General features: G+C 43.8%; 1 protein-coding gene across 7 annotated transcripts in view; it reads right to left on the reverse strand.

Moving 5' to 3' along the window:
• Positions 1-4,090: 4,090 nt before the first annotated feature.
• TLK2 (tousled like kinase 2) overlaps positions 4,091-15,787 on the reverse strand; it is an 84,451-nt gene continuing 72,754 nt past the window's right edge. For all 7 annotated transcript variants that reach the window (XM_053262932.1, XM_053262933.1, XM_053262935.1 and 4 more), the window contains one exon: positions 4,091-6,995. In XM_053262932.1, the coding sequence (XP_053118907.1) occupies positions 6,822-6,995 (174 nt within the window). In that variant the 3' untranslated portion in view covers positions 4,091-6,821. The remainder of the gene's footprint in view (positions 6,996-15,787) is intronic.

Here is a 15,787-nt window from a genome sequence, read left to right on the forward strand (position 1 = left end):
GATGCCAGTGTGAAAATAGGCATCCCTTAGATCCAGTGTTGCAAGCCAGTTTTCTTGATATAGAAGAGGTAAGATCTGCAACGCTATAATTCAGAATTTGTTCACATGGACAGTTCACATGGACAAATTTGTTTAAGTGGCAAAGATCCATAATTGGTTGAATTCCACCTCCCCTCTTTGGTATCTGAAAATACTGGGGAGTAAAAACCCTCCTGTCTGTGTGCTCACCCCACAGGGGCAATTATACACTTTGCTAACAGCTCCTTCACCTCTTCCCTCAGTGAAGGGGTTGGTTGAGTGAACTGTACTCTGGAGAACCTCAGAACCATCTTGAACTCTATGGCATGCCCCATGGAAACTACTTTGAGGACCCAGCGGTCTGATGTTAAGCGGTGCCATGTAGAAGCATGGTTTGCCAGCTTGATGGAATTGGTTGCTGGCATCAATGATGGGGCTACAAACCTTGTGGAGTTGGTTGCATGCTGTGATGGTATCGCCCTGATGGAGGTGGTGGTGAGGGGGATTGGGTCAGGAGCTGTAACCATGGGCAACTGCAAACCTCAAAGATGCGTCTGAGGCTCCACTTGCTTCGTTGTTTTTATTCTTGTTCTGGTAGGGACATTTGTTGTAAGGGCGGTATTGTTTCCTGAAGTCCCTTTTCTAAACATTTGCCTCTGTTTAGAATACGACTTATATTTTGAAGTGTAGGTAGACGAAGAGGCTGTAAAGGTCTTTGCCATAAACTATGATTTCTTTAACTTTGTGGAGTCCATTTCCTCACTGAAGAGGCCTTTTCCATCCAAGAGCAGACCTTCAATCTTCTCCTTAATATCTTTCTGTAATGAGGAAGAGCAAAGCCAGGCATGTCCCCTTATTGACACAGCAGTTGTCATAGATGCTTCACCGTGCTGAGTTGATGCTTTCAGCTCGATGCTTCACCGTGCTGAGTTGTTGGCACGTGAGTGTCAAAGATTTAGTCATAGTCTGTTTGAATCGTTTTTTAAAACTTCTGGTGATAAAGTGTCCAAATCTTGTTGAAATTCTTCCCACAGGCTGTAGCCATGCAGGCCAAGTAGGTTTTCCTGCCCATGAGGTCTAATTTCCTTCCTTCCTTATCTCCAGGTGTGGTGTGATGTCTTCCCAACTTTGTGGATGTTGCACAATCGATGACAAGTGAATTTGGAGCTGGGTATTTCAGAAGCTATTTTCTGATTCTTGAAACACAATACAAACTCTCTAATCTCTTAGAGGTAGGTGTGGAAGTGTTTATGGCTTCCCATGAGCATTACGCTGCTCTAGAGATTACGGGAAGTATTGGTAAAGCCACTGGTTGTGTAGATTATGACATAACCATGAAATTATAGACAGGGTCATCAGTGGTTGCCAGCTGGGACTAAGTCCAGGCCTAAGGCATCAGCGATCTCTTATTTGTTAGTAAGCCTTCATCTCTTCTGTAGGAGAGACACATGTGACAGGTGGCACGTCAATAGATGGGTCAGCTAGGCTGCCTGGGTCATCAGCATCAGACTCAAAATCTGATGAGCCATGGTGATGAGAGGAAGACCGCACAGGTAATGTAGGGATTAGTGTCTGTGTCTCAGTAGTAGTTGTTGTCATACTTGGCTTTTGTGATTGAGTTTGTGTTTCTGCAGCAGATATTTTTGGTTTAGGGTCATGGACCACTGTCTGAGTGGTATAACATACCATCAAGCATGAAGGTGGTGGAGTTCAATGGTCTGAGTTGCCATTGACTTGTTCATTGGAGCAGGTCTATGTTGAGAAATGGAGCCTCTGGTCTGAGTGTGGACAGGCTGAACCTATGCAAGAGATGAGGTTAGCAGGTAATATGATTTAGGTTGGACCATTTTCCATGTTCTGTTGTCCTAAAAATCACAGGGGAACCCTGGGGAAGATATCCCCATGCCAGTGGAAGCCAAGGTAGCCACAGCCACAGATCAGTGGAAGGAACTACATGAATGCCATGAAGAAGTACTTGCTAGGTGGGTAGCAGATAGCGCATAGCATACTGGAGGCTGAGGCACAGCGGGATGTTTTCCAGCAGGAGTAGGTACCCTAGTGACTGTCAAGTCTTCCTGTGGGTGGTCCACACTCTGGGGCAGAAGCCCCTTAAAAGTCAAAGGTGTGCTGGCACTTGAAACCAGGGTGGAGATCAGAGTTTGGGCCGTAGTTGGGACTTATCTATCTTCTACATCTGATATCGAAGGTTGGTGCCAGTGGCTGATATCAAGGCGTGACTTACTCTGATGTTGACAGCACTGGGGTATTCAAGAGCTTGACTTGTGTCAGGCAACATCAAAATTGGAATCTTCTGTGTCGACTGAACATCTCAAATTCAATCCATCAGCATCGAGTGTGCAGAAGACGGGACTGGAGTAGGTGCCGGTAAAACGACCTTGCTTTCAACGTCAGTCTTTGGCAGAGTTTGTTTGATGTCGAGAGGTTCCCTTGACATCGGTATCTTAGGGTGTCCCATCTCCATAGTTTGTAGACATGGATTGGGGGTTTGATTCTGTCAAGTCAATGTTCTTCACTTTCTTTGGTCTAGGTGCCGAAGTGGAGTCTTCCTTAGACGACCTCTTTCCTTTCAACATCAAATGCCGCAAAGAAGTGCTCCCATGTGAAATACTCAGAGGCTTAGGGCTTTTGAAAGTCTTTGAATTTGAAGAGGGTGTCGAGGGCTTCGACTGTTTCGATGGAATGGTCCTTGGTGTAGCCATCGATGATAACCTCAACGTCGATGGGAGGGGCTCAATACATCACCGTAGATTGTGGCACAAAGCCTAAGAGCTCGGTTTTTTCTTTTGCTTCAAAAAAGACAGATCTTGGACGTAGAGATGTTATGCCCTTCACCCAAGAAAATAAGCACTAGTCATAGAGATCCTTCAAGAGGAGTTTTGCGTTGCAGCCCTCACATCTCAAACTTTTTTCCTCCTCAGCCACAATCAGTTTCTGTAGCCAGTCCGTTCCATCATCAGTAGCACTGTCATCGTAGTTAAATCGGATATATATATATATATATTAGAAGACCCTGAACTCTCAGAAGAGGAACTAATCTGAATGAGGAGCGACAACATGAGGTTTGTTTGCAACAGCAGTTGGAAAAGAACTGAGGAACATGGTGTTTGGCCCGCCTTAAAATAGCACCACGCTGGAGGTGTGGAGGCGAGGTGCAGATTCTCTGAGGAGCTGTGGCATTCCACTGTGAGGATCCTGCACAGGCACAGTACCCATTCTTATGGATCTCAACGGATCACAATCCAGATCTTTTAAACATCATTTAAATGATACATTACAACCGTGGTCTTTTGAAGCACATTGGCTGAGTTCAAAGAACTCAATTCAGTGAAGGCAATCCAAGTTATGTAGAAAAAAGCTGAAATCAGAGTTCTGTTTAAATTATGCAGATTAAACACATTTGACTGTATGCATAATATAGTGTGCCATGGAGAAGCAAAGAGTTATATCAGAGACAGAAGACTTGCCCCAGCCACTAAAAATCTTGCTCAATGCTATCTCTGGCCTCTGACTTCAGCAAGTATTAGCCACAGCCTTTAAGGCTATAAACTTTTTAAATGAAAGTGAAATTGGAGACTCAGTATATGAATTCTGTCTTCTTCTCCCAAACCCCACTTGCACAGCATTACCGTGGCATGTATTATTATTATTATTATTATTATTATTAATAATTCAATTTCTATACCGCCCTTCCAAAAATGGCTCAGGGTGGTTTATGTATGGAGGCAGGTGATGCCTTGCAGTACTGTCCAGATGAATTTTCCAGAGTTCTGTGCACTTCAGAAGCTTCTTGCTCTACCCCTATTTATCAACACAAGTGAATGTACACAAACAGTTGTCGTAAGTATGATCTGGCATTACTGTTCCCTATTGTCAAGAGAAGTGAGTAGTATACCTCTTTGCAATAATCTTTTTGTGGGCTCCAAGCAGCTGCTTGCTCATTCTGTCTCTTTATAGCAAATGATGTGCTAACACAGAACTTCAGTGCCATCCACAGCCCTGGCTTGCCTAGCACAAGCACTCATCCACAGCTTAAACATAACAAGGCAAAGGATCCGTTTCTTAAAACTTGTTTAATATCCATATTTTCATCTGTTGGGTAAAGCCAAAACAGGCCTAGTTTCAAGTTACGAATCCATACATGTTTCCTGTTTTCTTTCAGTAAAATGAATGGTGTGGCAATAAAAAGGTTTAGTTACTTGAAATAAAACCAATTTCAGCAACAGCTTTTTTAAAAAAGGAAAAGACAAGGACAGTCACAGTTTGCATTTCTCATCCCAAGTTATCTAACCTGTTTCAACAATGAATGTCATGAAAAGGTAAGAGGCTGGCTTAAGGTGTCCCACCCAAGCACCAACTAGCAGGAACTGAAATATGCAACAGTTCCTATCCATGGGGGAAAAACTCCAACACTATATGGCCTTAAACCAGGCTGAGATTTAAAAAAATTAAGAATGTCTCCTTTGGGATAGTGTTCTTTATGGATGATAAACATTAACCAGATGACAAACTGACAGATGCAGATTTTAACCTGTTTAAGGTGAAAACTTGCTTTGGGTTAATTTTTAAGGAAGGAAAACAATGGCTATGATGTCAGGCCTGAGTATTCAGCATTTCACATCTTGACTTCTAACTGCAGCAAAATAAAATGTGCCCCTGCCCCCAAATGGCTGAGATTAAGGGTCCACATTTATTGCCCCCAACAAATCAGACAGCAGTTGCATTCTACCTTGGCAGTTACATCACCTGCCTCTGTGTGTTGCGTGTTTTTTAAAAGAAGCTTGGAGCCATAAGTGATGGGAAAAGTCACAACCATGGGATAAAACACAAGGCTCAAAAGGAACACACACAAGTGCTAGTTCTCTTCTAAGACAAGAGAGGAGGGTTGGAAAACAGAAAGTGACTGGGTGCACATTTTCTTTCATACACCCTCAGGAGTCAAACATGAAGGCAGGGTAGGAAAAAGAGTAAGTTTTACCAGAAGTCAAGATGAATTTGGAGATCCCAGTGATATGCCTATGGACCAAATCAAATTTTGCTGGCTTTCTGCCTAGAAGAGGGTCTCCATCTCATGCCATTTGTTTTGAGTGGCATAATGAACCCCTCTATAGAGCCTTAAGTTGTGATCATAACATATGAGGTTTCTTTGCTTCCATGCAGGACTTAATGCCATTTAAACAGAGGTCACCTACTGGCCAAAAGATACATTATCTAGTGTCTGAGCCACTGGGAGGAGAGGGAGGATATGCACACCTAAGTATCCAGATCCTACCCATCTAACTGCAGAAGAGCACCCAATGGCTCTATTTCCCCACTCTGCTCCCTTCTGGTTGCCCTACCTCTCAATATGGCTTGGTCCCCCTCACCTTGTCCCTGATGCTTCCACTTGTGTTGCTGCCTGTAGCAAGTTAAGGAGGGAGGATTGAGAAACATCAGTTGTGGATACAAAACTGAAACCTTGGCCAGAGTACCTGATATACAGTGTTTGCGTATGTTTAGCAAACATTTTGGCCACATGCAGGAACAGCATTCTGCCACACAAGTTCCAAGCAACTGGATTATTCTTTGGTTTTAATGTTTCTCTTAAGGGGTAGTGTTGGTCATGGACCAGGACTGGTATGGAGCACACCCTAAAACATACGAAGGAACTGAAATACAAATGTTAAGGATCAGAAAGTCTGCCTGTTCTTGATGCTGAGTTTTTTGTGGGATGTTAATGGAGCTGATGTATCAGAAATAGTATGGAAAACAAATCTTTATGAAAAAAGGGAGAGAAAAGGTGCTTTGACGGTTTTGCCAGAGTCGTGTGTGTGTGTGTTTAAAACCACCATAATCCAAGAGAGACCCCAAGTGAATGGGTCAGAATCAAATGAGGAAAGCCAACCTATTTTTTCTTAAAGAGAAACACTTAGATTTATTCTGAAAGGGGATAACCGTCAAGTGCCTGCCAGTAAGCAGCTTTTCTTTTCTTCGCAGAGGGAGAGAAATCTGTGCTCACAGTTGCAATGTAATCTCTGTACTTCTGTTTCACTCCTGCCTCCCACAATACAAGGCTAGACTAAAGAAAGGGGGGGGGGAGTGGCTGCCACATTGACCTGCTAGTTAGTTCACCTTATAACCAGAAAAAATAAAACTGTTACATTAAAAAATTGAAATTATTTGGGATAACACGCTAGTGCTAGTGCTGTCAACAGGCAGGATGCTTGGCTCCCTTGCAAAGGGCACAGAGTCCTATGCCAATCCCCGAGTGGAATCTCACGGCATTGAGCTCTGTGGTTTCTTCCCCTTCCCTCCAAAGAGACATAGCCTAAACTGCGTTTAAAAGCAAAGAACGTATTTTTAAATATTGACAGTGGACTAAGTCCAGCTTCTTTCCCAACCCTGCCCCAAAGTCCGCAATTCTTCACAAAGCGTGTGCACCCTGCGTCATGGATCCACACGCCGGGCCCGTGGTGTCTGGAAGTTCACAGTAAGTGGAACAGTCTTTTCCCTCTGCCGCCCAGAGCGGTTGGTGCCTTTGCAGTGGCTCAGCACGAGACTAACCAATCACCTCTTCCTTGGCCACTTAGCTTGGCTTAAGCTGCCACAGATCCTTGCTGAGAATCGACGATGCCTTGCTCTATGGATGGGACAGGAACGCAAGAGAAAAACAAAGCACCTGACACCGGTTTCTTGAGGCCATTTTTTGCATTCCTTGCCAATCCCCAAGACCACTTCTCAAAACGTCTCTCACTCTTCGCTGCTTTCTGCTGTTCCGGGTATTTATTTAGGTCTATTGTTCCTGCTCAGTTTGAAGAGCTGTTATTAGAGGATCCCGAGGTCGAGGCAATAGCAGCCCCTGCTGGACTGCTCGTCGATACAGATTTGCGGATATGAGGAAGCAAGTAGGGGTCACATGCTAACTGCTGAACATCTATCCGATCCTCCTTTCGGTACGCCAAGCAGCGCCTAATAAATGCCTGAAAGACAACCGCAAGGAAGAGAAAAGTGACATGAGAAGCTGATGGTGGTACCTTTCTAGAAAAAACAATGCTAGCAGGAACAGACCAAGTTCACTTAAAATTTTGTAAACGAACATGTGAATGAAGACTATATGTTGAAAAGCAGCGTTCCCTAGTTTCCTGTCCTTAAATGGATTACCACGGGGTGCTATTTCCTGGCAAACCACTTCTTACTTCCAACACCAGATGTGGTTCTTGAAACTTTCAGATGAAAAGTAGTAAAGGACAATGCCTGGTGTTCAGGGTGAAGTGGCAACTCTATAGCAGTGACTATAAACCCATTTTCTAGACTTGATTGCTTGCCAGCCACATTTCTGACACCGGACAGCATCCAGACTATGTTAGTCCCGTTGAAAGTAAGAGGAGTCATGACCATCTTGATTTCAATAGTATTTTATTTATTTATTTATTTATCATATTTATCATTTTGTCAAGAACAACTGGATGTTGTACAGTGTGTTCATCTGGTGGCAGCTACCATATTTTCACTGTTTGCTACTCTGCAGACACACAGTTCTGAGCCGACAAGTAGATAAGACTTATACAAGTGAGCAACTAGAAAATTACAGAATGGACTTACCATAACAATCCTTTTTGCTTGGATGGAGCAGGACACCCAGTGACAGCAGGACTTATAAAGAATTCAAACTTCCACTGGGGCTGCTCAGTTTTGAAAGTACTAGAGTTGAGGAAATATACCCCAACTGAAAATGCAACTATCATGAATGTGAAAAAGGAGAATGACAGAAAAGTGGTTCATTTCCAAGTTCTATCCAGTCTAGCCAAGGGGAAAATACTGGAAAACTGGTCCTAAGTAGAAATAAAGGCCCTATTCAGAGTGGGTCTGGATGGCCTCCTTGCTCTAAGTAAAACCTTCATGGAATGTCCAAGGTTCCAGTCGTAGAGGAGGACATAGGTGTGATCCCATCAACCCAGATGGGGATGGACTGGGTGTCCGCCACTATACAACCTACTTCAAAACCCTCTTTCCAAAAGGAAGCTTTGGCAGAGGCGCAAAACCACCCAGAGACAAAAGTAACCACTCAGAGATGAAGGTTTGGGGCGGTATACAAATTTGATAAATAAATAAATGTTGATTTTGTAATGTCTAATAAATGAGAAGGCATTGTCCAAGTAGCAGCCTGACAAACATCCAGCAGTAGAGCATTGGTAGAGAATATCACTGTGGTACTGCTGTTTGTAGGTATATACGAGCCTCCTGGGACTGATAAACCAAAATGATTCAGTCCATTATCCACCTGCTTGAAGTAGGATGAGAAACCACTTTATCTATGTTGCGTTTTAAATAAGAAACCAACAAGAAATCTGCATACCTGCTGCCAGTCTTCAGATGTGTAAAGATGCATCAATCATGTGCCATTGCTCCTCTCTAGGATGAGAAAGGTGCAGACCAGGGGCAAAGTCAAGTTTTTGAGAAAAACTTGAAATAATTATCCTCTGGAATGAAAGTTGAATTGACCCAGAAAGAAAGAAAGAAAGAAAGAAAGAAAGAAAGAAAGAAAGAAAGAAAGAAAGAAAGAAAGAAAGAAAGAAAGAAAAGCTGCAAATGGGCTCAAAGGAAACCTTGGTGAACAGTCTCAGCTCAAGAGAAGGGCCCAAGAGGGGGCTCGAGGAGACATAAGCCCCTCTGAAGTTGCTTTAAGTGAGTATGTCTAGCCAAGGAGATGGAATCTGCTTTTCTAAGCACAGAAAAGATGGCTGGTGCTCGCTGCTTCAAAATGTTAAGGTGGGGGAGCCCCCAAGCATGAATCCTAAAAGGCGAATAACTTTTGCCTTGGGTCGAATCTTCTTGCACTCACACCAAAGGCTTTTCAGGTATTTTAAAAAATAACTTCTCTGAGCAGATTCCCTGTGTAAAGCAAGAACAGAATCAACTACTTTGTGAAAGTACTCAAGTCTGGCTAGGCTGAACCTTTATGTTTGCAGGCAGTGAGGTAGGACCTTTCTAGATCCTGAGGGGAAACTGGGCCCCGAGATCACAGATCTTGAAGGACAAGCCGTCTCCAAAGACCCTCTACTGTCATATCTGCGAGGGCTGGGAATCAGAACCTCCTAGGATAGGATGAAGTTCTGAATATGACCTTCGCTGTCTCTTGCCAGACGTTTTACACAGCCTGGTGAAGTCAAGTGAGATCCCTTTGCCAGGGACTCATTAGGACATCTGCTGCATTCACAGTGCTGCTGTTGAACCTGGAACAAAAACAAGCTTATCTTGTGGTCAGATGGTGTTGTGAAGAGGTCCAGAAATGAAAAGGTTCCATATGCCCATGGATCCTGGAAAGTACCTTCAGGTAACGACTGTTGTGCTAACGACTGTACCAATCTGCCTAAATGAGTATACTGTTGACTGAACCAATCTGCCTGAATAATAAAAAACCTATCTACTCTGTCATGAAAGTGCCTACTGAAGCTGACTGGATGCTTCCAACTGGAATCTTGTAATCTTGACTTCCTGGTGATTTATACAGGGTTTGTCATTATATTATCATGAGGCCCAAGATGTACTAATTAGAAACAACGTCTTGAAAGGCTGTGAGTGCTGGATGAATTGCTCTCCGTTCTAGGAGCTTGTTGCAAGAGGATCCCCTGCTTGATCAATGACTGCGCTGCTGAGTTTGGTAATGGGATCTCCAGCCCAAATGGTCTAGTGTGTCAGCAATATCACACAAAATTGATCCGAAAGTGGGGAGCTTACCTTGACAGATAGGTCCATGACCGGAAAATAATTGGTAGGATGATAATCTAGTTCTCAGCAATGGAAACAGTAGCTACAGGAATGGAACCTTGGCTCAGGGTGCAGAGTCTATGAAGGCCATCACAGATTCTAGCACCAGAGTGAGGCTTGCTATACTGTGGTTTGGGTGTTGAACCATATAGATAGACGCCCACCAACCTAGAAATTCTGTCTTGAGGAAAAGGAGATTCTCACACTACATGGACAACCTGCTACAGTGGCTGGAGAATTTCATTTTTGAAAATTGATTAGGAACATATGGCCTCGTAAATAGGCAAAGTTTGTTTGAATGGCCTTTACCTCTACATAATAAGAGGTTCATTTGATGAGGCCGCATAAGCAGAGGTAGGTTCCTTGCAGACCTTGGTAGCCCACAAGTGCAACTGTAAAACTTTGTAAACACCCTTGTGCTGAGGCCAGGCAGATGGAGAGAACCTCAATATGCAACTGGCGCATTAAGGATATGGAGAAACAGATGGACAGAAGCCAGATAGGGGTTGACACCTATTTAGGTAATCAAACATCACTGTCTGGCCCAGCAAAATACCTTAATAAAATATTAGTACCTAGTTTCTGGAGGGCTCTGACACTGTCTCGGTGTAATGCCTTAGAAACTGCTGTCCAGGAGGGGAGATACTGTAAGATCCCCTATAAGGAGCGTGTCTGCCCTTGTGGTTCTGGGTAAGTGGAGTCAATGGCCCATGTTATCTTGAATTGTCAGTTTTATCGAACTTTGCGGGAGAGATATATAAGTACTTTTTAAATAGCATATCCCAGTTGTTGTGAACAGTTCTATCTGGAATTACTTTTGACAGACTGCTGGGATGCAGTATCTTATAACATGGCAAAGTACTGTTCTCTGGCTAATAAGACTAGGATAAGAAATGTTGAGAAGCGAGATATGGGGTTGGACTGAATTAAATTTTAGATTATTACAATGCATGGAGCCCTCTGTTTTATGTAATGGATGAACTTGGGTGTTATGGTTCTGTTTTATGTTTCAACAGTTTATTATTTTATTTGACCAAGTTCGCTTTTATGTAAAGCTTTTGTACTTTGTGTTTTGCTGGTCGAATGACCGTAACAATAAAGTGAATTTGCAGCAAGATTAGAGGATCAGCATGTGAAGATAAACTTCTGGGAGGTCTGCTGTGACAAAGTAATGATTGATGGTGTGCATCCAGAATACTTCCAAGTGCCTCCACTGAGAACTTTCTCATCCTTAAAAACTTGAGGACAAACTTGAAGACTGGACAGCAATATTTAATACTGCTCTCTAATTCCCAAGGTTCTTGAGAAGAATGTCAAGAAAATACAGCTGAAGCATTTGCGATGAGGATACTGGCTTCACTGCTGCAACAATGAGAAGATGATCTATCACAGTCCAAACTTTGCAGTGCTTTGAGGTTCTTTGAACTCTGTATCAGGAGGAATCTATAAGATGGGAGAGATGTTTGTTCTAGAGTGTAACTTTTATAATTGTATACAGAATCTGTCACCTATCTTTTCTGATGGTGGGGGAGGGAAGAGAAGGCAAAAAATGGAAATTCTATGTGGTACCTCCCAGTCACCGCTGGAGCTGTGGAACCAGATGGAAAGTGGCAGCCTCCTCAGCTGAATGGGTATGGTTAGGTTTCTTGATTGAATGTTGGTGAGTCTGGATCTATTGCCCCCTATCCTGGTAGCTTGGGCCATGGAGTTCTGAATTACTTGAGATTTGTAGGAAGATCTACAAGGCTCTAGCACATTTGTGTTCCTCTACCCCAAAGGCAGAGAACACACTCTCTCTTACTTCTACAAAGACATATCTAAGGGATTTTTCAAATAAATAAATAATAACCTAGGAATGGTGTAATGCCTACATTACACCTCAATTTTCTGTCAACATCCTAGGGTTTCACTAGAGGTTACATCTCATGACCGGGCTTGCCAGAGACTTGGTTGCAAACACAATAAAATCAGTTAAAGTCTGCCATAAAAGTGGGGGCTTTGTCCAGCTGTTAATCCCTCTTTCCAACATGCTTAAGGCCAGAATAAATTTCTGCCAGAAGGTTCTTGGCTGAAATAATGGAAGGCCCTAAATGCCAAGGAAGAAGTCTCCTGAGCAGGGGTGTAGCAAGGTTGGAGTGGGTGCTGGGACAAAAAGTGAAGACAGGCCCCTGCTCTCCCCACTTTCTTCTTCAGAGACCCTCCAGGGAGAGAACAAAGAGCAAGCTGTGACTCAGTGGGTGGCCCCCCTCTCTTAGGGGCTCACTGGCATTTGTTACCCCCTGCTCAACTGTAGCTATGCCCCTGCTCATGAATCTCAAGTTTACATTGCTACTTTATTTTTTTGTCCTGGATCCGTTGAGGTCAGTTTTATCTTTTGGGAAAATTACACCCAAACCAAAGTGGGTGTACAGCAGCATCCATTGGGGAACTTGCCAGGAATTTATGATGAAGGGGTGGGGAGAAAGCTTTCTGGCAGTATAGGGAATCTCCTTCTGGAAATGTGGATAAGCCCACTCATCCCTGAACACCTTGAACATTTCAAGAGAAGACACAGTCTGTTCAGAAGGTCTTAACCTTGAAACATCTGAGGTGTGAAAGACCAGGAGTAGCTATAATAATAAATAATTATATTGATCAATTGATTAAGTGCCATCAACTCAGTGTCGACTCTTAGCGACCACATAGATAGATTCTCTCCAGGATGATCTGTCTCTAACTTAGCCTTTTAGGTCTCTCAGTGGTGCATTCATTGCTGTCGTAATTGAGTCCATCCACCTTGCTGCTGGTTGTGCTCTTCTTCTTTTCCCTTCAACTTTTCCCAGCATTATGGACTTCTCAAGGGAGCTGGGTTTTCACATGTGTCCGAAGTATGATAGTTTGCACCTGGTCATTTGCACCTCGAGTGAAAATCCTGGATTGATTTTGTTCTATGATCCATTTGTTTGTTTTCCTGTCTGTCCATGGTATGCTCAAAAGTCTTCTCCAGCACCAAAGTTCAAAAGCGTCAATACTTTTTCTATCTTGTAAATAATTATATACAAAAAATATAAATGGATATTTTAATAATAAAATTGGATACTAAATAGAAATGCTTAAAAATTAACAAGAGCTTTTAAAATTGTAGTAAATAAAAGTATATAGACTTTTTTTCTTACAATATTCTCACAAGGACAATGTGCCTCCAACCTCCTTCTAGTACCAGGACATTTTCACCATTTTCCCAAGATCTCCCTCTTAATGGTGAAAACCTCCTGGTACTAGAAGGAGTTTGGAGGTGCATTGTTCTTGTGAGAATATTGTTGAAATATGCCTGACTGTATAAGGAATTACAAGGACCTGAACTCTTGAACCAAGAACCACAGGGGTACAAGATTCAGCCAGCATATGCCTGAGGACTTTACACAACATAAGGATTAATGAATTAACCAGCATACGTGTAAAAACCTTTTATGTATACACTACGATTTTTTAAAGCTCTTGTTAATTTTTATGCATTTCTATTGTATTATCAACTTTTATTACTAAAATATCCATTTATATTTGTGTCTGTGTGTGTGTGTATTTCTGATTCTTTGAAAGAGGCCAACGTGCACGTATACACACACACACACACACACACACACACACACACACACACACACACACACTTATAATAGCTGCTCCTGATCTTTGTCATTACTTCAATTACTTTCCAGATAAACAGGTTGCTTACCTGTAACAGATGATCTGGTAGTGGTTCCATACATTCATAAGCAGTGGGTTCTGCACCTGCGCAGATCAGCTTCGGGAAGAATTCGTTAGCTCCTCACGACGCCAACCGCCCACTGCACGTGACTGCAGTACCCTCTAGCGGCGGTTAGGCGTCTCCATATTCAGTTTCTTGAAGGCCGACATAGCAGCCTGGTCCTAACGACAGAGTGGTAAGTGCATTATGCCCAGTAGCATTGGTAAGTGCATTATGTTCAGTAGCTTGCAACTGTCGCAGCGGGGATGGACGGGCAGATTTTATGAATGTATGGAACCACTACCAGATCATCTGTTACAGGTAAGCAACCTGTTTATCTGGTTAGTGGTTCCAACATTCATAAGTAGTGGGTGAATTACGAGCTACCCAGATGGAGGTGGGTAAGCATTGCAAGTCACTGTAACACCCTTTTGAGGACCGCCCGTCCAAATTCAGCAGCCTTAGCTGTGCGTAGAAATATGGCGTAGTGTTTTACAAACGTCTGGTGAGACGACCAAGTCGCTGCTGTGCAGATATCCGGGAAACGAATGCCTGACAGATGTGACATAAGCCCTAGTCGAGTGTGCCCGAATTGACAATGGAGGGGTGACAACTTGTTGGTCATATGCCAATTTGATCAATTCCACCAGCCAGAAAGACAATTTCTGTCACGTAGGCGAATACCCTTTACACTTGCCCTGCAAGCCAACAAACAACTGAGGTGTCCTTCAAATGTCCTTAGTGGCTCGTAAGTAAAAGAGAAGGGCTCACTGAACATCCAATGAATCCATTGCCCACTCAAGTGTGGATGTAGGGTCTCTGAAAAAGGTAGGCAACACAATTTCGGTATTAAGGTGAAACTCCGTAACAATCTTTGGACGGAATTCAGGATCCAAGCGCATGATGACCCGAGGATATAAATCCTTGTATAAGGTTCATCAATGCGGAGTGCACGCAGCTCACTTACTCACCTGGCCGTGGTGATGGCCACCAAGAAGAGTGTCTTCAGAGTTAACAGTTTCATCGATGCAGATGCCAAAGGTTCAAATAGTGGCTCTGTTAGTAACAAGAGCACCAAGGAGAGACTCCACTTTTCAGCCGGCGGGCGAACTGGTGGGCACAAATTATTGATGCCTCTCAAGAAATCCTTACATCTCGGATGGGTGAAGACCGTTTTTCCATCCCACCCATCATGTTGCGCCGATATAGCTGCCATATGCACCTTAATCAAAACATTCGCTAGGCCGCTCTGCTTCAGAGTTGTTAGGTATAGAACAACAGCTTTCAGGCTTGCTTCCTTGGGGTCATAGCCCTTAGAGGCAGCATGCAATGCAAACCTGCGCCACTTTGCTCGGTAGCTGCACCTTGTCGATAGCTTACGGGTGTTTAGGAGAATCCTCCTTAGTAGCCGATCCTCCACGCTGTGAGACTTAGCACGGACAAGTTGGGGTGCATCACTTCTCCTTGGTCCTGAGTTATCAGATCTGCCCACTGCGGCAACCTCCTGTATCTGCCCTGGGACAGTCTGAGTAGCTGCGTGTACCAAGGCTGCCTTGGCCACCACGGGGCAATAACTATCGCCTGAGTCTTGTCTTGTAGAAGTTTGGCTACTACCCTGGGCAGCAATGGAGTTGGAGGATAGGCGTAAAACAGTTGTTGGTTCCACTGATACTGAAATGCATCCCCTTTTGAATCTGGGCCAATTCCCATCCTGGAGCAATAGTGGTCGCTGTTGCTGTACGTCGCGAATAGGTCCACCTTTGGTCTGCTCCAAGCCTGGAATAACTGATCCATTATCACTGGATTCAACTCCCACTCGTGCTGGTCCAGCACCAGTTCTCTGCTCAAAGAATCCGCCAAGACGTTCATGGTGCCCTTGATATGAATAGCAATGGGATAGATTCTGCGCGGAATGTACCAATTCCATAACTGCAGACCGAGACTGCACAATGACCTGGATACCGTCCTGCCTTGCTTGTTGACATACGCAATGGCCATTGTATTGTCCATCTGCAGCTGGATGGTTTGCCCCACAAGTTTCTCCTAGAAGGCTACCAAGGCCTTGTACGCAGCCAGAAGCTCGAGAAAGCTGATATGCAGAAGTCTCTCTTTTGGTGTCCATCGACCCTGAACCCTGTGGTGCAGCAGATGTGCACCCCAGCCCTGCAATGAAGCTTCCGAGGTTACCGTGGCGGATGGTCTCAACGACTGGAACTGCATGCCGTTGAGCATGTTTGACTCTTTCGTCCACCACGTCAGCAAGGCAAGCACCCTGTCTGG

The sequence above is a fragment of the Hemicordylus capensis genome, chromosome 6 (assembly GCF_027244095.1).
Source record: "Hemicordylus capensis ecotype Gifberg chromosome 6, rHemCap1.1.pri, whole genome shotgun sequence".
Lineage (NCBI taxonomy): Eukaryota > Metazoa > Chordata > Lepidosauria > Squamata > Cordylidae > Hemicordylus > Hemicordylus capensis.